We start from the raw sequence: 25388 nt of genomic DNA, 5'->3' as shown, positions 1-25388 counted from the left end.
GTGGGAGGCCTGGCCGGGGACACGGGAGGCTCTCCCGGGACCTGGTTTAGGAACACTTGCAGTTTCTCTCTCGCATTTAGCTTGTCAGATTCTTCTTTGTCAGCTGAAGCACCTGACAAGCTTAATTGTTTCCTTAGGGCTTTGTCCTTCCCATCAGCGAACAAAGGCAATTGGGAAAGATTTGGGTCTAGGTTTTTGGTATTAAAAACAAGCAAACAAAATAACACAACAACAACAAACAGGGGCGCCTGGGTGGCTCAGTCGGTTAAGCATCTGACTTCGACTTCGGCTCAGGTCGTGGTCTCACGGCTCATGAGTTCAAGCCCCGCGTCGGGCTCTGTGCTGACAGCTCGGAGCCTGGAGCCTGCTTTGGATTCTGTGTCTCCCTCTCTCTACGTCACACTTTGTCTCTCTCTCTCAAAAATAAACATTAAAAAAAATTAAAAAAAATTCTTACCAAGATAGATGTTTGTATTTATATGTGCACCCACACGTGCACATCCATACACTCCTAGATATTTCGATCCGCGTTTGGGTGTAAATATAGGTAGAGTAGATCAGACCACTGGCCCACCGCCTGGACGGCTGCTCTGACTCTGAAAGGCGATACACCAGCAATACCCCACCTCTTCCCGCAGTCAGGAGCCCCTAACGATGAATTAAGTGCCATTGGAAGACAACAAGCTGACGTGCAGATGTCATCCATCAGGGCTGACCTCCTGAGGCCCCTCTTGCTCCTCCCTTCCCAAAAAGCTTTTACTGAGGCCGGTGCTAAAACCAAGATGAGCACATTCGCCGTTCAGTATGGTTTCGTTTCTCCCATCCACCCTCTGATAGTTACGAATTATCGGTAAAAACTGCGACAAATTGGACAAGAGGTAAAGCCAGAGACCAAGATATTGCACGGACAAAGATTATTGGTCCTGTAAGCAAAGAGCTAACGGTACAGCAGTAACAGGGGACAGGGCTGGCATCTTTGGCCAACTGGAGGAAGGAGGCAGTAGATTTTCGAAGGCGGCCTTGCCGCGTGGTTAGTCCCACAGTAGGAAGACATGTTTGGCTTGCTCCTTGAGCAGAGCTGAGCAAGGTCACGTGACCTCTCACTTCTCAGGGCTCCCGACTGCACTGCTGCCTTTTTAACGGTTGTCTGTGTGCTGTGTATTATCTTCCATTAGAACATATGTTCTTGATGGTCTCTGGTTAACATTTTTTTATCACCGTCTCCAAACACCTTCACAGACGGGTAGCATTTGGCGCTCAACAAAGGTTAGGTTGGCTGGTAGACTCGACTGTCCATCCACCCATCCGATCAATCCTAGGTAAAAGTCTACAGAATAAATGTGCCCACTTCTTGGGAATTGTGCAAAGACTTAAGAAGAAATCAATTCGATTTAACAAATACGCATCGAGCACAATTATTTGCCAGACGGCAGTCAAGGAGACAAAGACGAGTAAGATGTGGCTCCCACTAAGAAATATTAGATAAATAGCTACAAAATTGAACTTAAGGACTACAGAGCCTTGGGTACAAAGAAGAAACGGAAATGAGATCCCCACTGTGGGGGTGGGGTTGAAAGCAGGAAACAGTTCCTGGTGGGTGTGGTATTTAAAAGATACCTCGGGATTCTTATTCGAGAACTTGACAGAAATGTTATTGAACCCAGAAGACTCGCTCAATCGTGGTTTGACCGTGACTGCCACCAGCCACTGGGGAAGGCTGTCAGTCCTCCAAGCTGCTTCTCAGGGTCTCCTAATAAAGGTGTGGGGACTTGCCGACAACTTAGCCTAGTTCCTGAATTCTACGCCTCACCCTCTGGGTCTCCCCAGTCATGCTCATCTCTACAGTCTGAGGTCTGTGCCAGCAGAAAAGCAGCCCAGTTCACAACTGGCTATAGTCTTCCTAGTGGTGGGTCATCATCCTCTTCCTAACTGTGCCAGGATGCGAAAAGGAACCCAGAAAGCTTCCCAGCCAGGACCGAGGGACAGGGCATGACAACACAGCGTCTAGACTGGTGTGCAGTGCGGAATGCCCAAGCAGTCACTGGGGGATGAGCTGGGACAGCGTCCTTCTACGATCCTGGAGACCATCTGGTGATAGTAAGGGCTGGTCAGACCAGAGCTATCGCTCCAGACCGAAAGCAATCTTTGCTTGCCTTTGGGGTTAAGGTTGGCCACACAGTGGTCCTTCCCATGGCCCATCATATGGCCCTACATCCCAGTGTCAAACACAGACCCTACGCCAGGTTTCCCACATCCGCGTGAATCCAGAAACACCTAGCGTACCATAAAGGTTCTTCCTAAGCAAATCCTCTCCCTTTACGTGATCTGAAACCCACCGATCGATACGAGATTGGTTTGTTTTGAAGACGATGATTCCCTTAACAAGATGCAAATGCTTCTTGGGCTGATAAAGTAAACTCCATCAATCATTCAAACACTAAATTATTAAGCAAGCTAGAGATTGTTCTCCCTCCTCCTACAGAAGGACAGCCAATGATAAACCTTCTTGGCTTGAGAAGCAAAATATTCAAAGATAACTTACAATGATTTTTGACACCAGAGGGTCTCTCCTTGGAACCAATAAACCATAGGGCTATGAGGCCCATGTATTGTCCCAAACTCAAAATTCTGCAAGCATGCACATGAATGAATTGTTACAGGGAGAGAATTCAGTTTTACCAGACTCTCAGAAGTATTTGTGTCACATAAAAGGTCAACAGCACCCTACGGATGCCCGGGCCAGTGTCTACCTGTTGGCAGGGAAAGGGGTCAAGGGCAAGATGGCTGGTTTTACTTTGCATACACTCTCCCATCTGGGCCTCTTCAAAGCTTTGCAAATTCCAAATGGATTCCTTTTATGCATGTAAGGAGGAGAAAATGAAACAGGAATGGAATTTCAAAGTAAGAAATCACTTAGAAGTAGAACTGGGACCAGGCCTGGATTCTCGGTTCCTCTGGTTCTTCCTCCACAGGGTGATTCCCTTCCCGGTAGACAGCGTTTAATGATGTGAAGTCTTCTAAAGTTGGCCTAATTGGATGTTCCATCGTAAGGGTAAAAGATGCCCGCTAAGGTCTGGCACAGAGAGACTGATCCAAAGGTTTAGCTTTGATCATTCTGGAGGCTCTTCAATTTTCTGCTGTGAGTAGATCTATTCATTGTCTGCCAGCTTTGTGCTTTAGGCCATGGAGAAGGGCAGAGGATGAGGCCACCAAGAAAATAAGGAAGCTTAACGGCCTTTTCGAAATGAACATTCTAGTACAAACAAGTGGATCGAGCCTGCCCTAGCTTCGTCACGTGGCATTTACGGAGCACCTACGACGTACAAAGACCCTTCCGGGCACCAGGGATACAGTGCACAAAACATGTATGGTTCCTGCCTTCGTATTTAGAGTTACCATGGTGAAAGTTTCCATTCTTTTGCCATGAGTGAGTTTGATAATCAAGGGGGATCCACCAGAGGCAGAAAGCCAGCGGAAAGAGCAGAGGTAAAGTTACCAGAGAGCCAAGTTGAGGTCATGGGAGGGGCCGCTCCCAGCACCTCCCCCAAAGAGGGTGCTCCTTCATTTACTCTCTATTCAGACTGTCACTAGTCTGAATGACCCAAGCCTGACAGACTGACCCCCGTCTGTGCCTCCAAATGCTGTCAGCTCTAGTGTCCAGTCTGCCCTTTATCCTGACTCCTGGGCAATGTCTCCCATGTCCGCCTCCCTGACACAAGTCCCTCTGCGAGTGGGGTGTTTCCCTAAAACCCTACTGTCAACGGCCACCCTGGAACCCTGAGTCAAAGCCCTCACGGAAGGACTGTAAACATGGGTGTGGAAGGAAGGTCCTGATACATTACCAAGAGAAAAACAGGTTCATCGTAGAACTACTTCCAGGACAACGCTGGGTTTTGGAAAAACATCTGAGGGCACATTTGCATGTGGAACGTTCCTAGAGGGAATATGAAGGAATATTTGACTCTTCCTTTTGTAAGACATCTTCACGGGGCGCCTGGGTGGCTCAGTCGGTGAAGCGTCCGACTTTGGCTCAGGTCACGATCTCGTGGTCCGTGGGTTCGAGCCCCGCGTCGGGCTCCGTGCCGACAGCTGGGAGCCTGGAGCCTGCTTCGGATTCTGTGTCTCCCTCTCTCTCTGTTCCTCCCCTGCTCTCACTCTGTGTCTCTCTCACCCTCTCAAAAATAAATAAAGATTAAAAAAAAAAAAAAAGTCTTCACTACTCTTAGTGGCAAGCATATATTACGTGGCCATTTTAAAACTTATGCCTCAGGCGTATTCCTCTGAACACTTCCTGAAAAATGTCACAGAAAGGAGTCACCTTGGGGACCATGCAGAGCCGGGCTATGCCTTACCTCTCTCTGCATCTACACGGGGCACACAGTGGCCTCCAGAGGAGGAGAAGAGAGAGGAGGAAGGACAGAGGAAAAGGTAGGTCTTGGATGTGTGCACCAACACGTGCATGTGACAAAGAGCCCCGAGGTGTCAATAAATGACAGGCCAGTGAGTCCCCCGGGGGGACTTACGGGGCTCCTGCGTGTTTACCGAGACTTCCCGAGCTCAAGGGACTTTGCCAAACCCACAGAGAGGTATAAGAATTGAAGCACAGAACCTGCTTTCAAGGAAAGAAAGAGGACAGGAACAGATAAAGAATGCATATAGCTATGTAGGACTGCAAGCCACAGAAAGGCAGGCAGAAAACTGGAAAGAAGAGGAGAATCGATAGGTGGGGGAGGGTGCGAAGTCAGACCACGAGGAATGGCAGGGTGGTGGGCACCGGGCTTTGGGAGGGAGCCGAGGGTTGAGAGATGTGCTCTCGCACAGGGCAGCCGGGGTGAGGGAGGTTATCTATTTCAGGATAGGGGAGAGCTGAGCAGACAGGCAGGGAGGGATGGAGAGGCTGGAGAAGGGCAGGCCCATGGGGAAGAGACCGGAGAAGCCGGGTCTGGAACACAGGAGGGCAGGGCACAGAGCGGCGATGACGGTAGGCAGTGACCCACGATGTGTGGAAGGGGAGGCGGACGCGGAGGAAGCTCACGGAAGATGGGGGTCACCTAGAGAGAGGGAGGGTGCACAGAGCCCACAGGTAGAAGCAGGTGAAAAGGACTTGGCACCGAGGGGAATTAACGCCGGGGTGAATGAGGGATCACAGAGCACCCCAGGGAACTAACTGAAGCCAGAGAGCACGAAGGATACTCTTTCCCCTCTTACTTCGTAAGTTTCTCCATGCGGAAAATCGGGCAATTCCTACTCATGCATATGTATGAAAACGCACAGTCTATGAAAGGTTCTGACACCAGAGGGAATAAAAACATCAACTCTACATGAAACATTACTCGCTGCACTGATGGATACTCCCATCCCTCCACGGGCGGGTCCAGAAAAGACAGGAGGAGCCTGGGAGAGATCTACAGGTCAGGCTGCCTCCAGATCCCTGGTTCCAGTCCAGCAGGGGCCCCTCAAGGCCCTCCCATGCTGGAAGGCTGGAGGAGGCTCAATCTCAGAAAAATATGGGAAGATGCAGGGGCGTCTGGGTGGCTCAGGTCATGATCTCACGGTTCGTGAGTTCGAGCCCCGGCTCAGGCTCTGTGCTGACAGCTCAGAGCCTGAAGTCTGCTTCAGATTCTGTGTCTTCCTCTCTCACTGCCCCTCCCCGATTCAGCGTTTGTCTCTCTCTCAAGAATAATAAACATTAAAAAATTAAAAAGATATATGGGAAGATGCAATCGCCCTGTCCCTTGTACAGCACAGAGCACAAATGGGACCCAGGTGTCTGAGCTCCAGATCTGCTCATTCTTCTCTGACCTTCCAGGACCCCCGGTACCCGGGCCCCCTGTTCCACTCCTGTGGCAATGGAGCAGTCTGAGGTGAGGACTTGGGCGTGTGGAGCTACGAAGGGAGGGAGGTTGGAGAGTAGAACTGTCTGTCTGGGAGGTCTTGATCCGATTTTGTGGAGGGACAGCCTGGATGTTGGAGAGCCACCTCTAAGAATCCTGACAGCTTTTCTGGATCCACAAAACAACAGTGCAAGTAATTACTACGTATTCTATCTTTTCTCCTAATTACGGGATTCTACCTATATATTACAGGTTAGGATAGTATCTGATTCCATTAAAAAATAACATATTTTTAAAACCTGTTATCTCAATCCCATGGGACCTCGACTTTCTGCCTTTCTAGGGGTATTATTATCTCCTTTTAAAAATGTCAATTTGTTTGATTCCACTGCTGATTTCCAATTTGTGGCCCCGTGCTTCTCCCTCCTGTCCCTAGCAAGAGGCTGGCAGACCCTGTCCCCTCCTCTGATAAAACTTCTCCTTTATGAGTCACTATGCATTCCACCCTCCTGAACGCCAGCCTTTCTTCTGTCCTTACTCTCTCTTAGGGTGGATGCTCTCTCGTTTATTTGCAAGTCTTTAAAAATGCTGCCTAGGATTTTTTCTACCCCACTTTCATAAAAACAAAGTATGAGAGGATACTTTCTAAGCTTTGGCACTTAACCCAGCCCCCCATATTCTTAAAGATAATCCACTGTCTTCTGTCTTCCAGTTTTGCTATCAGCCTAATTGTGTTCCTTTATAAGCAATGTATTTTTTTCTGATCTGGATGATTTTAAAATCGGTGTCTTCCACATTCTGTGGTTTCATTACTAGCAGTCTAGAGTTTAAGAATCAAACTCTTTAAAAAAAATCAAACTCTTTCAGGGTGCCCGGATAGTTCAGTCAGTTAAACGTCCAACTCTTGATTTTAGCTCAGGTCATGATCTCACAGTTCGTGGGTTCGAGCTCCATGCCGGGCTCTGTGCTGACATTGGGCTGTGTGGAGCCTACTTGGGATTCATTTTCTCTCTTTCTCTCTCTCCCTCTCCTGCTCACATGCACTCTCAAAATAAATAAGTAAACATTAAAAAAAATCAAATTCTTTTTCTTTACTTTGTCATTTAATGTGATTCCTGAATCTGAGGGTACTCACGTCGCCTTCACTGTCTCTGGTTGGATCATTGCAACTGTTGGCTGTTAACTAAGTGAAATATGCTACCGCAGTCCCTTATTTTCCAAGACACTCCCAAATGTCACAGGTTTAGCAATCCCCAGGAGAGAAAACAGTTCATTCACCTTAAAATCCAGGGCTTTCTGTCCTGCAAAACGTTCTGCATTTTGATGGGTAACTCTGAAGCGATAAAAACATGAAGGCAAATGAATGTGTGGGTTTATCTTAAAAGGGGGATGCCACTGAACAGAGCAGTGTGCCCACCCTAAGGACAGAAGCCCGGGGAGGACAGTCCTCCAACGATCAACTAGTTCGTGATCATGGGAGAGTCACCTACGACGTCTGAAGCTTCATTTCATTCTAAGAACGGGGATGACTGGTTCTACACATGGGGTTGCCTTTAGGATTGACGTAACCTTGTTCCGGTCTCGTCTGACTGTAGATCCTTTGAGGGCAGGGACGAGGTCTTGCTCGGCCAGATAGGGTCAATTTCTTGCTCTTTCAATAATACTCGATAATGGACAGAATCCCTCCAAGCACGTCCTTTCCAGCAAGCAGGCCGTGCGGGTTTGTCTGTGTAGGTGAAGGATGTGTGGGAGGAAAGGGCTGGTCTTATTGGTGGCAGGTGCTACCGAGTTAATCAACAGCATGGGTACGAGGATATCGGGTGATGTTCTGTCCCAGCCACGGCCCCTCGGTAACCTGGCATCCCTGGTGATCACCTCCCCCCAGCCCTCCCAGAAAAGACTCTGGCTGCTCCAGGCCTCCAACCCACAGGGATGCCCCGATTCCCTCTGTGCACCTGCTGCCGCTCTGGACCCAGCCCCCAAAAGGGATGCTTTCTATTTTCCCAGCATCCGGGGACCAGCTCTGGCCTCGGCCACTCAGCAAGCTTCTGTGCTGTCCAGTGGCTCTAACACACCTCCTACAAATGGAAATGAACTCCAGCCTGGGGGAGGTCCCCCCCCCAAGTTTGTCCTTCCTCGTATGTTCTCTTTCAGCTCTAGAGGACTGTTCAGAGTGCTCTTTCCAATTTAAAGGTGCTGTTTTGTTACAGCTGAATGATTCTTTATAATTCTTCTGTGTAAATCACTGTGTGAATTCTGTCTTCCGATTGGACCCAGACTGATAAACCACTGTTTTCCTCGGTGCCTGGCACAATCAACAATACATATCAGAGCTCTCCAGGCGTCCTTTCCTCCCTTCCCCAGCTAGCCCTGAATAATTTATCTCTGACTTGTTCCAAATCACAGCACAGCTCAAAGTGGAGGGCCCCAAACTGGAACGTACCTCCTCTAATGTCTCCTCTCACCAACTGCTGGCATGTTAATTAATGACATTTCTGAGAACTGGCTGGACACCCTAGGGGGACCCTACTTGGTTTGGTCATTTATACTCAAAACTGGAGACCTTCTCCCAGTCTGGCTCCTAAAGACTTCAGGTCAATTAATTGACTTCCTTTGGTTAAAAAGAAGGATTTTTGTTTGTATGTCTGGCCCCCGGTATCAGAAACCTCCAGGGGATGGGTAATTCCTTCGGTTCCTAATAAGACTGAGAAATTTCAAAAGCACAGTGACTTCTGTAATGGTACCACTACTCCAGAGCTATTTTTTAACTTAAAAAAGAAAAAAAGCATGCCATCAAACCAGAAAGGGTAAAATATGGGATGTGAAACCTGAAACAAGGAAAAATAAGACATGAAGCCTTCATTTTTCAGGCCGAATCCTGTTCTATTCGACAGCCTTACCGTATCACTGATACGGTATGAAAATGTTCTTATTCAAGTTACACTTGACTGAAAGCTCAGAGGGACAGTTCACCTGTTACCATCTGGTGTGATGGTTTTACAGTGGGTCAGTTCTGCTAAACCAGAACTTGGCACTCCTCACACTATAGAGCTGCTGTGCAGGATGGCTCATGAGGGAAACCTGTGTGGCATTTGGGCAGAGGAAATAAAGCAGGAACAGCTACGCTCTGAAGCATCATCCCCGGCTACAGTGGGAAGAAACGGACATTGGGTATCGGCGAACCGAGGGTGGCCTCACTCTTCTGTGCTCCATAGCCGGCTCTCCTTCATAAATGTCCTCCTTCGTAACTGCCAGCCCCCCTGAACATCAAGGACCCTGAACAGAAGCATCTCAGCTAACTAAAAGGCGGCAGCCAGGAAGAGTCAACAGCCTTCCGCAGAGGTCTGCACCTGTCCCCTCTGCAATGCCGCTCTCGCACGTGGCCCCCCCCGGCATCCTGTGAACTCTGACTTATAAGCCACAGCGGGGCTGGCTCATGGCTCCTTTCAGGTCTTGTGTGGACTTTTTACTTCTTGGGTCCTGCTGCAATGGTGTAGGTCCAAATCCGGTAACAACTTCCTTAGGCCCAAACACTCATAGTTGCCTGCTTCCCTACTCGATAAATCCTGATTCACATACACACACACAAATCAAACACTCTGAATAATGGGTTCAAAAGAATTATATCTAATATGGCAACGATCTATGTAACGTCTTGTATTTAGGTTGAAAAATAAAACAGAGAAAACTGCAGGAATAAAGAATGAGTAAAAAATCTGTATTAAAGGCCATGACATAATCCTAAGGATTCTGGACAATAAATCCATCATGACCCAGGTCCTAACAGTATGTTAAACAAGAAAAATATAGCATGATGTCATTCTTTTAAAATGAATGCAAAAGTCCGTATCGTGAGAGTAAAACTGTTCTCTGTATTTTACACTGGTAAGACAACATCTGGGATTCGGTATTAAATTCTAACATATTTTGGGGCGCCCGGCTGGCCCAGTCGGTTAAGCATCCAACTCCTGATTCCAGCTCAGGTCATGGTCTCACAGTTCATGAGTTCGAGCCCCACACTGAGCTCTGTGCTGACAGTCTGGATGGAGCTTGCTCTGGATTCTCTGTCTCCCTTTCTCTCTGCCCCTCTCCCGCTCACAGTCTCCCACTCTCAAAAAATAAACATTAAAAATATTCTAACATATTTTAAGAGGAAATAATGTGCTCTGAAATCAGGAAGTCTAGAAAAGAAAAGCACAATGAAGAAAGGCTTCGGGAACGTTAGGGAAATGAGGTCTATGTATTTGTGGCTCCAGAGAAGAGAGCTAGGATCAAGGGGACAAAACTTACATAAACATAGTGAAAAGCACGGTCACAGCAAATCAGCACAGAGGACGGAGGTCTCCTGCAAGCAGGGGAAGCTGGACTACAAATCCACCACAGCGCGTTTAACCTCGTAAAATTCCATGAATTTAGAGGTCGCCTGGGGCTCGGCGAGGGGGAATAAGGGGTCCCTGCTGATGGGGACAAAGCTCCTATTTAGAACGATGGAAAGGGTCTGGAAGGTTGGGACGGCTGCGCAACACTCTAAGTGTAATCGATGCCACTAATCTGTACGCTGAAAATTGTTAAAATGGCAAATTTTATGTTCTATATATTTCATCACAATAAAAAAAAACCCATGCCTCTATTATTCTATGTGAGAGATGCAAAAAAAAAATTAAATTTAAAATCTGAGTCAATAAAAGAGGACTCCGTTACCGATGTGGTAAAGGCATTTCTTTTGGCTGGGAAGAATGTATTGTACCACAAAGGGGTTTTCCACAAGCAAATACTGCAGGGACCCAGTGTTTCTGCAGGGGCACCTGGGTGGCTCAGTGGGCAAGCGTCCGACTTCGGCTCAGGTCATGATCTCGCGGTTCGTGAGTTCAAGCCCCATATCCGGCTCTGTGCTGACCGCTCAGAGCCTGGAGTCTGCTTCGGATTCTGTGTCTCCCTCTCTCTCTGCCCCTGCCCCACTCATGCTCGGTTTCTCTCTCAAAAATAAATCAACATTAAAAAAAAATAATAAAGACACATAAAAGCCAAAAGCAATTATGCATTCTTTGGCAATGCCAGTCAATCAAACCAGAGGGGTTCCTGAGGGGAAGAAACAGTATACAAAGAAAGCGCATTTGTAAATGTCCCCATATTATCATGATGATAAATGTCCTTAGTGATGATGAAATGGGGCACACAGTTTAGAATAAAGTCCTCCTTCATCTACCCATAACACACAGACATACAAATTTACAAGTACAGGGGCCAAAAACACCCAATTTAATACATAAGTGGGAAAGAAGTATCTAGAAACCTGGGACAACACTGGGGAAACTTCATGCCCTTGTTCATACATGTGGGCTGCTGAATTCTGATAGGTTAGGAAGCTATCCATGAGAGACCTACAAACCAGAAAGTCTGCTGTAGGGGGTTTCTTTATGGTGGGGGGAGGCGTTGCCCAACAGATCTGAGGGTTGTGACTTCAAGCCCTATGTTGGGCATGGACCCTACCTTAAAATTAAAAAAATTTTTTACACTTGTTGGGATGAGCACTGGGTGTTATACACAGGGGATGAATCGCTGGAACCTACTCCTGAAATCATTATAGCACTATACGCTAACTAACTTGGATGTAAATTAAATAAATAAAATTAAAAGATTTTTAAAAAATTTTTAAATTGTTATTATTTTAAGTGTATTTATTTATTTTGAGAGAGACAGAGACAGTGTGGATGGGGGAGGGGCAGAGAGAGAAAGAGATAGAGAAAAAACCCCAAGCACCCACAAAGCTTCAAGATCATGATCTGAGCCAAAACCAAGAGTTGGTCACTGAACCAACTGTACCACCCAGGCGCACCCCCAAAAAATATTGTTTAAAATTCACTGCAAGATTTAAGATTTCTTTGCTGTTTTCTACCCTCCCACCAAAAAGCATATATATTTTTTTAAAGATTTCATTTTTAAGTAATCTCTATACCCAACATGGGGCTTGAACTCACAACTCCAAATTCAAGAGGCACAAAAAAGCATATTTCTTCTTAAAAGTGAATGAATGAAAAAAGATGCACCATACTAATACTAATTGAAAGTAATCTTTATAAAAAGAAGAATAGTTAGAAGATAAACTACCCGATTTGAAAAAATTATTTTAAGCCCATTAATTCTTTGAGAGAGAGAGAATCCCAAGTAGGCTCTATGCTGTCAGTACAGAGCCCGATGCAGGGTTCAAACTCATGAACCATAAGATCATGACCTGAGCTGAAATCAAGAGCTGGATGCCCACCCAACTGAGCCACCCAGGCGCCCCCTCACCCAGGAATTTTTATTAAGCTACAAGACACTGTGGTTCTGGCATCATGACAGACACCTGGATGGATGGAACAGAAGAAAGAGTTCTGAAATAAATTACACAGAGAGGGGTAATGGATTTTCAACAATGGTACTTCAGCTAAGAACAGTCTTTCCAACAAATGAGGTTGGAAGTGGACATCCGCGTACAGGAGGAAAGACAAAACCTTTGATATATCCCTCACATTATATTAACAAATGAATCAAAGTAGATCACACACCTAAATGTAATGCTTAGAAGAAAGTCTTTGTGATCTTGAGTCAGTCAAAGGTTTCTTAGCTACGACACCAAAAATGCAATCCATGCATTAAAAAAAATTGATAATTTGGACTTCATCAAAAGCAAACGTCTGCTCTTCAAAAGACATTGTTAAGAGAAAAGACAAACCAGACTTGGAAAAAAAATATTTGCAAACCAGATACCTGATAAAGGATATGCATTCAAAATTTACCAAAAACTCTCAAAATTCAGTAAGAAAACAAAACACCACAATCAAAAACGGGCTAAAGATTTCAACAGATGCTTAACAAAAGATACACCAAGGGCACAGAAGATGAAAAGATGTTCAACATCATTAGTCATTAGGAAATGCAAATGAAAACCACAGTGAGATACTAATACATACCTACTTGAAGGGCTGAACTTTAAGAAAAAAACTGACAATATCACATGTTGGCAAAGATGTGCAGGAAGTGGAAGTCTCAAACTCCACTAGCAGAACTGTTTCATTAAAAATACATAAATAAAAATAAATACACACACACACCCCTACTGTATAATTAGTCATTCGACTCTTGGTGTATTCTCCCAAGAAACATGAAACTGTATGTCCATACAAATACTTGCAGTGAACACAGAAGCTTTCATTGTAATAGCCCCGAACTGGAAACCACCAACAGGTGAATGGCTAAGCACACTGAGTTACACTCATATAGTGGAATCCCATTTGGTACTAAAAAGGGATACGCTACTGATACATACAATGACAAGGAATGATTCCTTAAGGAAAGAAGCCAGGCCCCCCCAAAAGGATACACTGTAGGACTCTGCACAAAATTCGAGAAAAAAACAGACTCATCTAGAACAACAGAAGGGAGATCAGTAGTTGCCTGGGGATGTAGGGGGCAGGAGGGAGGGAGGTGGGGCAGGGAGGGGTGGGAAGATTATACGTGGGCACACAAGGAAACTTTTGGGGGCAACATATACCCCTCATCTTGACCAAGGTGATGGTTTTAGGTTTTAGAAGTGTACACGTAGGTCAAAACTTACCAAATTAATCACATTTAAGTATGCTCAATTTAAAGCTCAAAATAAAGCTGTTATAAAAAATAAATAAAATTGACAGCTTGTTTGGGCAAAGTCGTTAAAACTTTGGGCAAAGTCCTTTCAACCAAGCGAAGGCAAGATTCGAGTCCATGAGGCGCGTCCACGATGAGGTGCCTTTGTATGTGTATGTGCCACTGCGGGGGGTGGGGGGAACCCAAGAAACAAGAAATTCTTCCTTTTACAAAATGCAAATGGCAGGGAGGGGTTCATCCATTCACACCCTTCGAGCCCAGTCCTGATGCAATCTGTTTCTTTCCTTATCGCTCAAGTAGAAAGTGATTACTCCCCTCTGTGAATCACTCCAACACTTAAGTTAATTTTCAGATATCAGCTCAGTGCATTTCTCCAACCGCCCATCACACATTTATTAAATGACGCATCTAGGCCAGATTCACAGAGGCCTGGTGCTGGAAATACAAACGTGAGCTGGGCGTAGTTCTTTACCGGCAAAAGCCTCGTAGTTTACTGGCAAAAGACTTGGACAATAAGACGCTGTAACATGTCCACAAACGTTTAAAAGCACAACAGGAACCTGGAGACAGAAACTGGTGTTGTCAGACGCGTGGTCTTGTGCTATAGTGACTGGTTCGGGACCCCATTTTCTTCTAGACCAGTGCTCCCCAAGAACAAGGGACCGTGACTTACTCACTTGAATCATCCACTCAATCACCCAGCACAGGACCTGACACGAGAGTTTTCACACTTGTGTATTTGTTTGAACGCATGGAAATTTCACTTCATAGGCATCCGCTCTTTGACTGGAAGGCAGGGCCACCATGTTGCCAACTTGTCGGTTGAGTCCCAACCTTTATCCATTTTGTCATCCGAAGCAAGTCATTTGAGGGGAGATGAAACACTGAAATCTAGGTTCCCCCAAATCCCAAAGGAAGCGCTCATACCCATTCTGTCAGTGAAGAAAACAAGGAGGAGGTAGGGGTGGGGTGGATGGGGCTCGGTCAGCGAAGTCTGGGGCACAAGAGTCACACGGTGAATCAAGGTCCCGCCGAGGGTCTAAAGCAGGCCCTGGCGGCCGTGTTGTGACCATCAGGTATTCCCCTGCCCAGCGAGCACACATCTGATCTCTAGAGGCATCCCACCAGTCTCACTGTGACAGCAATTTCTAGGGATTATACGTGGGACTTTCTGCTTTTCCAAAAGATCACAAACCCTTGACCTGCACTCAGTTTCTGAAGGGGCAGAGAGGTGGAACAGATATGCAATTATGAAGTTTCAGTTAAGATAAAACTAGCACAAAACGGAAAAGTCTCAAACTACAACCAAAAGATTTGGCCTAAACACCAGGCAAAAATCCTTCACCGTTTCCAGACGGCGCGATTGAGCCCGAGAAGAATTTTCCACTCAATCTTCAAGACGAGGTCGATTGGCTTCTTGTACTTACGCGTCTAGAAACCACAGGTCTCAGAAGAGACATGCAGTAGAAATTTATTTGTACTTGTCTGGACCCACCAGCCTGACAGCTCCAAGGGGCAACAGATGGGGTGGGGCTCTTACCTGTAGATGGGGTCCTGCATCACCAGCATCTTGCTTTCATCCCACGTCCACTCCTTTTTCTGCAATAAAAGAAGCTGTAAATGAATAAGTTAGGCTTGTCCTCCGCTACAGAACCAGGGCAGACATTGAGCTACTGATGCCTATGCAAACGCATGCACTTGCTCCTGGCCTGACTTCTTCCAAGAGGCCTGGCGCCCAGGGCTCCAGAGGCCAAAGGGAAAACATCGTGTCTGGTCTGAGCGGTTTCCTTCAAACACTTTAAGGAGACTGTCTCTCCGGGGCACAGGAGGCAGGTGGGAGCCAAGGCCACCCCAGGGGGCCACAAGCAGACTCTAAATCAAAACTTCATGGAGAAATCGCCAAGGGGAAAAAAAAAGATGATATATCACTCCAGAGGAGTGGGAGAAAACAAAAGGGAGAAGGAGGGGCACCCGGGGGCTCAGACGGTTAAGCGTCTGACTCTTGGTTTGGGCTCAGCTCATAATCTCATGGGACGTGACTTTGAGCCCTGCGTCTGGCTCTGCACTGGCAGCGTGGAGCCTGCTTAGGATTCTCTCTCTCTTTCTTTCTCTCTCTCTCTCTCTCTCCCTCCCTCCCTCCCCTGCTCACTCACTCACTCTCTCAAAATAAATATTTTTTTAAAAAGGGAGAAGGGGGCAGAGCTGTGAATGGTGCTGTCAAAAGCAAAGGAAGTGTAATTCTCACCCTCCCTTCCTCAAAGAGGACAAAGCTGGATACAGGCCTGGAGAGTTAACTAACGCATTTGTAGTCACCCAAGAGGACAGTCGTGCTGGCTGGGAACCTAACTCACGGTGAACACAAAGGACACCCCTGAGCAGCTGGGGACGAGGACACGATGGGGGCGAGGGCTAGGGCGGAGGACTCAGGGGCAGTTCCAGAGGCCCCAGATGCTTGACGAGGGGAGGAGCACCCCCACCTCCCAGGTCCCCAGGTGCAGGGACGGGGCTCCTGCTGCACCTTCACTGGCCTCTGCCGCAGGGGCGGTGCTGCCCAGGACAACCTGGGAGTCTCACAGTCCTCTCTCCGCCGATGGGGATCAAGCAGAGTGAAAGGCAAGCAAGTGTATGTTGGATTAATCACTGTGGGACGAGCACCGTCAGCTCTGGGGGTTCGTCAGAGAGCACAGGGCAGTGGCTCTCAAAGCGCTGGGGGTGTGAAGACAGAAGCCTCCCCCGGGGCCGGGGGGGGAGGGGGACTATATTCAGGCCCCTTCGGCCTGAAGCATTTCTCCAGCGTGAACACTCAAACACAACCCCGTACGCACCTGGCAGGTGTATGTACGTGCGCGAGCGCGCACACACACACGCACACACACACACACACACACACGCGCGCCGTTTCACCCCCAAACTCTTATTCAATACCAATCCAACCCACAGAGGTGGCTTTTCGACGGGCTTACAAGCATTAGGTATCAAACGCTGTTTTACAGACAAGGAAACTCAGCTTCAAGAATTAACTGTTTTGGGGGGACACCCGGATGGCTCAACTGGTTAAATCTCTAAGCGTTGATTTGGGCTCAGGTCCTGATCTCGCGGTTCGTGGGTTCAGGCCCCGCATCGGGCTTTGCGCCGACAGTGCAGAGCCCGCTTGGGATTCCCTCTCCCTCCCTCTCTCTGCTCTTCCCCAACTCTCTCCCTCAAAAATAAATAAATAAACTTTAAAAAAAGCAAAAAAAGAATTAACGATTTCTTTTCAAAAGTTACCTTCCTGTGACTGTTACTCATTGCCCTGCAAGATTTTAATACAGGAATGGCCCATTTGGAGCAAATCCAGAAAGAAGGAGAGTACATCTTTTTCTAAATAGGAACTCTCTAGATGCGTATAAACACAGCCAATGCAGACTCTCTTCTTTAAACTAAATCACCCCAGGCTTTGTCAACATTCCTCAGCAGACAAGTCTTCTGGATTTCTCACTACCCTAGCTGACCTTCTTTGTACCCCTCTTAAAAAAAAATTTTTTTTAATGTTTATTCTTGAGAGAGAGACACAGAGGGCGAGCCAGGGAGGGGCAGAGAGAGAGGGAGACACAGAATCCGAAGCGGGCTCCGGGCTCCAAGCTGCCAGCACAGAGCCCGACGCGGGCCTCGAACTCACAAAATGTGAGATCACGACCTGAGTCCAAGTGGGACGCTAAACCAACTGAGCCATCCAGGTGCCCCCTTCGTACCCACTGTATTTGCCAATGCCCCCCTCAACACCTGCTACTCTGGCCTGAATCCCTTCCTGATTTACATGTGGTCTAATCTGCAGACACACATTCCTATCTCTGTTCTGGCTGTGATACTGCTCTTAACCCAGCAAGGATCGGTTGATAGTATTTTTAGCCGCCTCCTACCCTTCCTGGCACATGTTAGGCCAGTTTCCAATGGACACACTGAGAGTTCTCAGAGGCAAAGTAACTCATAATTTGGATGCCTGTATTTACTTATTTATTCATTCATTCATTCATTCATTCATTCATTTATGAGAGAATGAGAGAGAGTGCGCGTGGGCAAGCACACGGAGGGGTGGGGCAGAGAGAGAGGGAGACACAGAATCTGAAGCAGCCTCCAGGCTCCGAGCTGTCAGCACAGAGCCCGACTCAGGGCTCAAACTCACAAGCCGTGAGATCATGACCTGAGCTGAAGGCAGAAGCTCAACGGACGGAGTCCCCTGGGCGCCCCATGGATGCCTATTTTAAACACACACTATAAACGTTCACCACAGGAATTCTTTACACAGCAAAATATAAGGTTTCAAATACGGCTTGATGTGGGGGCAAAAGCATAATAGAAATATTAAGTAATCAAATATTAAGTTAAGCCACATCTATATTTAGGACCACATGTCCTGCCGGAGGTTAATTTAATTCATGTCTGGAAAGCACCACCTCTCTGCTGCTAAGCCTGTTTATTTACATCTGATTTCGGGAGTTGCAGGTTTTAGTTCTAACATTTCCATTTGGTTCTGCTTTCTTCTACGTCTTTCCTGAGACTTTCCACTTCTTCTGTGTCAAGAGCGTAACTGCTCATGGAAGTATTTTTACGACGGCTGCCTTAACGTCTCTGTCAGATCATCTAACATCTGTCCTCTCGGTATTGGCATCTCTTGACTATCTTTTGTTCATTCAAGTTGAGATTTTCCTCATTTCTGGTGTGGCAAGTGATTTTCGATGGAAACCTGGACATTTCAGAAAACACTTTTTTTTTTAAGCTTATTTGGGGGAGGGCAGAGAGAGTGGTAGTTTTACTGTCTTCAGAAACTCACATGCCTCTCGCTTCTATCTGAAAGCATTTTTTTTTTTTAATGCTTAGAAATAAGGTCTCGGGAGTCTTGGTAGCTACATGTAGGAATTTTCAGTTTTGTTTACCCACTGGCTGTAGTCTCCAAGATGCGCCAGAAAAGGAAGACATTTCAAGTCCAGATGGGAGTGGAGAGGAGAAAGGAGAAGAGCGGAGGAAGGGAGAGGGGTGCGTCCCTGAGGCTGTCAACACCTCTTCGAGGCAGGGTTTGCCACCATCAGCCCAGGAGGACCAGTAGGACGGAACGAGCTGGTCTTAAGCCTCCTTCAACCTGAGGCCCAGGCTCAGGCGGGCCTCACTGGCACCATTCAGAGTCCAAGCAGGTACGGCAGGGAGGCCCATAAGCAAGGCCCAGGGAGGCAAAGATCAGCCCCCTCACCAGCTCCATAAATATAAAGGGATGGGGGAGAGGGGGAATGTTAGCGGAGAGGGAGCACCCTAGGGGCAGCTGTCTGGCCGTCTGCCAGCCCCCCAACATGTACCTGTACACACGTAACTCCTTTCTCTTTCTTGTTGTCCCCTCTGCACCTGCCAAGGACACTCACAGCACGGTCGAGACCTTCAGGAGGCCCCTGAACTAGGGTTCGCTAACCCATGTCTCTCTATGCCTTCCCTCTGCCATCAGTCTCCCCTCCCCCTTCTCTTCTTCTTATCAATTCCTTACTCCAAGGGAATTAAAAAGTCAACAGGATAGATCAACTTAACGTGAGGGAAGGCTCTGCGTCATATTATTGGCTAGTCAGAATTTTCTGGAGTTAAGAAGTTGTCGTTGCAAGGATGTGCCCTACCGATCTTCCATTACAGGGAGTTTAACCAAGAGCCCAGGGGTGGCATTCTGAAGCCCGTCCTCTTGCTTCTTTGAGGGGCCCTGCTTCCGGGATGCTCCCGGCCCATCAGGGGTGCTCAGGGGTGCACAGGGCAGGCCCGTTTCTGGGAGACACAGGAGTCCTCCCACATGGGACTTTGTCTTCACAATCTCCTGACAGTCTTGCCAAACCTTCCTCAGAGCACACCGCCATCTACAAGACTTTCATCCACCCTTCCTTCCTTCCTTGCTCTCTCCTCCCCTTGGAATCAGACCCACTCAGAAATGGGATAGCTACCAGCCTCTCCCAGGGCCTCCCCCATTTTCTCTCACAGGAATTCAATCCTGTCTTGGCATGTGCTTTTTGGAGGACCTAGAATAACACAAAGTGAGAAAAATACAGGAAAGTCATTTTATAACTGCTTCATTTTCTATCCTTGCAAGAAATTCTCCAGTTGATACGGGAGAGAAGTCTTCCTTTCATTTAACGATGTTTATATAATGCTTCCTTTGCATTATCAAAATTGATCTCAACCTTAAAAGATAAACACTAAGCCTCGGAGATGGTAACTTACTTCCATCTGAGTTCACCTAGTCCAGTGGTAATTGAACCCAACTCGTATACCCTCCACAACCCATGTTCTCCTTGCTACTCCAAGTGATGGAATCAAAGAACGTCCCTCTCTGTCGCCTACAAATGGTGAAGGGCTTACAGGGTATGTTCCTATAAGACCACTGAATGGGATAAGCACGTCCTGTATCTAGTGGGTACAAATGGCCAGTCCTCTACGGAAAGTTACAGCCATTTTGACGTTCCAAAATCTCCCGGCAAGGAATATTACCTGGGAACTAGGTCAGACGTAGGTCTGCCTTGAAGGGCCAAAACCACAAAAGAGAGTTAGGGATAATCATCATAGCTGTTCTGTCTCCCTTTGGAGCCCAGAAATGCATATGGCATCTCTGAAGCTCTTCCCCAAAAGTGGAGGAAGGATTTGTATCGAGATTTATTTCCTACCCTTACTGGAAATTATCAGTAGGCACATTGCAAAGTCTGTAAGCTTTACCATTATTCATGTTCCTGGCAGCAATGGGGATTTCTCAAAAAACAAAAACAAAAACAAAACAAAAAAATCAAAGAGCCCAAAGCATAACCTTGCAAAAGTCTCATTAACTCAGCTTGACAAGTTCTCCATGCTTCCAGAGGGAACAGGATTAGTCTGAAAATATAGCTATCACTCATCTTCTGGCATAACCTATGGATACTGGATATAGAAAACACATTTCAAAACTGAAGTGCTTGCTAGTAAATTCTCACACAATGTACGCAATTCCTAATGTGCATGCTTTAAAGTTAGCAGAAAATAAAGAAGGCCTGGAAACATAACAGGGTAGAAAGAAGACCAGACCAAGTTTAGTCCTGGCTCCATCAGTAACTATGTACCCTAGTTATCTCTGGGTAACCCTAGGACAGTCACTGTGCCTCTCTTGTTGATTTGCTTACTCATCAACCAGGGGATCAGATCAGATCATTTCTGAAGTTCTTTCTCCTAAATCCTGCTTCTATAATTCTAAGCGCCTCCTTTTCTCACTCAATTAGATTTGAGTTCTGTGTTTCCGTGATAGCGAATGCTTCTCTTCGGACAGGGAACCAGTTTTCCCGCAATGTGATAGGCCAGTTGACAGAGTACAGGCTAGAAGTTAAAGACCCTGGATTAATTAGTGATGCGTTTTCTATGGAGTGGCTTTTTCCAAGCAGCCTGAGAGGTAAGTGCACACATGAGAACATGATACTGGGAACAATCTACTTATCTGAGCAAGACAGACCTGGTTCAAACCTTGACTTCACCTCTGATGGGATGTGAGGTCTTGGGTAAGTTGCTACACCTTCTTTCACAAAGAACGGTACGTACCTCAGAGGACGATGGTGACCATTTCCTAAGTAATACAGTGCGTCAAACAGCCCTGGCAAATGGCAGGTGCTCAGTATCAGTGTTAGCCATTACTGTTAGCTCGTCTCATTACCATCTTAGAGTGTCATTACTTTCACAAATTTGCTCCCTCTCGTCTGCTACCTTCCCAAACAGATGAAACGGGATTAGAGAGAAGACAGGGTCCCTGCCCCTAAAGGCTCACAGCCCATGGGGGAAAGATATAAATCACCATCATGCAATTGTGTAGGAGCTATAGACCTACGTACACAGATAGTGCCATTAAAAATAATTTTGCTGGAAAGGGTCTGTGTCTAGTACCCTTACAGATCCTATTCAGTTCCCTGAATATGGTAGACATACAATGAACATTCGTTAATGAGAACGATGGAGCCTTTCTAGAATGTTGCCTTAGGAGATCCCAACTAAGTCATTGGTTTAGAAGAGAAACCACATGAAACTGAGGCCCTTCAGGTCCTTTTGTAGAAAAATCCTTTGGACGAAGTTCAAGACTAATCCTTCTTATTGAGAAGTCCACTCCCTAGCAAAGAGTGCTATAGTGTGATTCCGGGATTGTAATGAATAATCATTATTATATGCACAGCAAAACTAATTACTTGGGTTTGGCTGGGAGTTGAGGAAAATGTACTGATTGGAAGATGACAAAGCCACTTAATAGTGGGGTTCACACCACAAATATAAACCAAGAGTCACAGCAATTTGAGATTCATTATCTGCCGGCATCGGTTCAAGACGGCAGCCTTTTTTAGACACTTGCGAATATAACCAAAAAGATACATATTTTTTTTTATGTCTCAGGGAGAGATAATCGCAAAATATTTGGCTACCGCCTACACTAGAATCAAGCACCACAGACCAGAGTCACTGAGCAAGTCCGACTCATAATACCACCGATGTTAGTGACTTCCACGGAGGCCTTTCTGAGCTTGGGGAAGGCTCTTGTCTCTGCTTCTTCAAACGGGCAAATCGAGAGGAGGAGGAAGAGGGAGGGGAAGGTGATGGCCCAAAGTAACAAACGAGACTTCATTTGATCCAACTGCTAAGTGTTTAGCTCCTCCTGATTTGAGGATATCACCACACACAAATCCTGTTCCCTCATCCAGCAAGCCAACAGCCATAATAACTGAAAACACACCACATGCACCAGGCCCCCAAGGAAGTGCTGAGCTTACAACAGTGGCCCCTGCCCTTGGAAAGTTCCTGGGAGAACAGAGAATCCCTGTAAACACACTTCTCTCCCCGCCGCCCCCCCGCCAGGAGGCACTGCACTGTTCCCCAGGCCCAGACAGGCGGTGGGGCGGGGAAGGGCAGCTGCCTTGGGAAGTGTTTGACCTCAGAGGATCAGGAAGCAACAACACGTAAGCCCGCTTGGCCTCTAGGGTCTACTTCATCCACAGCTCAGTAGGCTTCAAGGACCTAAGTACAGGTGACCCCCACAGACATACGGGAGCGGCCAACAGCACGGTTCCAGAGCTGGTGCAGAATATTCCAGCTGGCGAAGTGAAAGTGGTCACCTAATCGGACTCTTGAGAGTTGAAGCTCAAGAAGGTGAAACAACCTGCCCACGGCCACGCAGCGAGGGAGGGAAGAGCCAGGGCTCGGAGCCAGGTCTTCCTTCCTCAGCCAAGGGCTCCTTCCGGCACGCACACGAACCCACGGAAGGTCAGCGTGTTTGCAGGAAGCGGGGGCTATTCGACATTTGGACGGACCGCTGCAGCGCAGACATGGACTCATCAGTGGAGCACGTCAGGCTGTCCCGACGCGGGTGCCCACGGCTGAACATCGGCCGTGACTTTTTCTGCACATTCGGCTACCCGGCAAGAGCTCTCGTTCTTAACCCGATGAGGACGGCCATCACCCAAACCTGCAGACCATCCCATGTCCGGGGAGGCAGGTGTGGCAGGTGTCTACCCAGTCCCTCTCCATTCTAGACACAGACAGGCACACAGACATCGGGGCGGTATCCGCACACTCGGATAGTAGAGGACGGTCCCGGGGGAACAAGACGCCGCAAAGGCTGATGGCTGTTAGCGTGCACACAGTCTGTCCGAGGCAGCACACGCAGTCACCGTGCTTACAGGCAGCATCTGACTCACAACCACCGCCTGGAACAGACACCAGGCAGGGGCGGAGGAAACAGGTCGGGAGGCTTCCCTTCCTTCCCAAGCCTGGCATCAGAAGAATCGGATCGAGGGAAGGCCTGTTAGATCACCTCTTCCCTAGGCCAGCTGCAGGGGGGACCTGCACTAGCAATTACCAGGGATGGAGTTCCAAAATGAGTCGCAAGGCCCCACGGGCTCCCCAGGGGAGACGCTTCCCCCGCTCAGCTTGCATCACCCAGTGGAAGGGGGCCGGCGTCTCTGCCAGGTGACGTTCCGCACACAGGTGTCCTTACGTGTGGCGTGATCTCGGGCCAGATATCTAAGGCTGTTTGACATCATTCTTTTCCCAGGTAGAGTGGGGGTGATGCTGCATGTGGTACAGGACACGGGAGGGGCACAGCGAGATGGCAGTAAGATCGTCCCCGAAGGGCAAAACCGCAAAGTGCCATCATAATGGATCAAATCAGAGGTATGCGAAGTTACCCGAAAGGGACAGAAGAGGCCCCAGGACAGCAGACCTTGAAACAGAACCTAACGGAAAGTAAAGATGATGTCAGCCAGAAGTGTGCGTGCATGGCGGGGGGCCGGGGGGGGGGGTGGTGCCAGGAAGGTACCAAAGTCAGTGATGAGCCTGTGGAACAGACCCTCGGACAGCATGCGCCCGACAAGGCCCCTCCCAACATCCCGGGGACCTGGGTACCACGGAGCCAGGGACCAGGAAACGTTCCTGCCACACAGTTAGCAGACTCCCTCCGCGTCACGCTCGCCGGACCACCTCTGGCAATCTGCCTTCTCACATCACTTGCCCCCAATGGAGAAAAACCGAGATTTGCAGGCTCGTCGGGCTAACGTGAGTGTAGCTGGTCCGGGAAACCGCTCGACGTCTCAGAGCGAATAAAGGAAGGGGTGGGCTGGTCTACCCATCAGCCTCTTTTGACCTCTGTCAAGTACAAGTCAGCGTCCGGTCAGGCTCCTAACCTCGAAAAGTGAGGAGAGTCTCGGACTTGGAAAGGCCGACCGCCTGGCGCCCGGCCGGATGGCGGTTCGGGGAGGACACGGCGCGAGTGGCTGGCTTCCCCAGGCGACCGGGTGCCGTGGATGGTGATCACGTGTCCACGAGACCTTCCCAGCGGGCCTGACAAAGGGATGGATGGAACGGGCGGGAAGGCATCTTGTCATGTGGAAAGTGCCCTCACGTCACAACCGTTGCCTCGTCAGGTAGGACCTGAGGGCGCTGAGCCACAGGTTCCTGCCTACCCCCCACCCCCCCCCCACACACACGGAGGGCCGAGCAAAGCTCTAGGACACTCGTGACAAAAGCCAAGCTGGGACTCAGCCCGGCTGCCTGAATCATGAGCTCAGGTGGCACCGACCCACGTTTTTTCCTGAGGGTATCTCTCGCTTTTAAATCCACATGGTTGTCATCCGTGATTTATTTAACTGGGGCCCAGGGACACCACCACCTGATGGGCCTCAGCTTGCTTCAGCCACTCTCCTGCTCAGGGACTCCTAAGAGGACGATATTCTCAAGGCCGTCCCACGGTTAACCACCGTGCACATGTATGTGTGGTGGGGGAAGGGCGGAAAAGAGACCCTTGGAATAAGAACAAGACGAGGACTGTGGCCCCGCTGTGGGGGTTTATAAGGTCAAAAACATCTAAGACGCCATTACAAACTCCCTACCACTTGTGAATTTTTAAGGTGTTCTTTACAAACAGTATCATGTGCTATTTTTCCCTATATACTTCGAACCTCATAGCCATAACACTTTCTTGAACCACCCTTAAAGATATTTAGGGAGCACAAGAGAGCAAGTTTTAGTACATGGGAGACCTTTGTAAACTCCAGCTGTCCAGAGAAAAAATGGGCTACCGAAGGAAGCAGTCAAGTCCCCACCACTGTGTGGCATCTGGTCACACGCTGGGTAATGTCTTTGGTCGAGGACACAGAGCAGATTTAAATCCTTGGATTGCCAACACCCTTCCACACCCCTCTCAACCACTCGATTCTCTGAGCTTATGTCACCTACAACCAGGCCCTTGTCTTTACTTCCATATCCCCCAGACTCAAGGCCTGCCTTGATTCCCATTCAAATTAACAGCATCTTAGGTTTGGAACGAAAGGCAGCTTGAGAGCTCAGGTCATGATCTCACAGCTCGTGAGTTCAAGGCCCGCGTCGGGCTCTGTGCTGACAGCTCAGAGCCCAGAGCCTGCTTCCAATTCTGTG

The 25388-nt window shown here is 48.0% G+C and overlaps 1 protein-coding gene across 7 annotated transcripts in view; it reads right to left on the bottom strand.

Moving 5' to 3' along the window:
* The window catches only part of LOC112864763 (carboxyl-terminal PDZ ligand of neuronal nitric oxide synthase protein), a 285246-nt gene that overhangs the window by 57331 nt on the left and 202527 nt on the right, over positions 1–25388 (bottom strand). For 4 of the 7 annotated variants that reach the window (XM_086693420.1, XM_086693422.1, XM_086693424.1 and 1 more), the window contains one exon: positions 15001–15074. In XM_086693420.1, coding sequence (XP_086549546.1) covers positions 15001–15074 — 74 coding nt within the window. Of the gene's footprint in view, positions 1–15000; positions 15075–20262; positions 20282–25388 lie in introns of those variants that run through there. The other 3 variants (XM_086693421.1, XM_086693423.1, XM_086693427.1) reach the window with 2 other exon arrangements.

Source organism: Puma concolor, chromosome E4, assembly GCF_028749965.1.
Source record: "Puma concolor isolate L17-30 chromosome E4, mPumCon1.1.hap2, whole genome shotgun sequence".
Lineage (NCBI taxonomy): Eukaryota > Metazoa > Chordata > Mammalia > Carnivora > Felidae > Puma > Puma concolor.
This window is presented reverse-complemented; position numbering and strand designations above follow the sequence as displayed.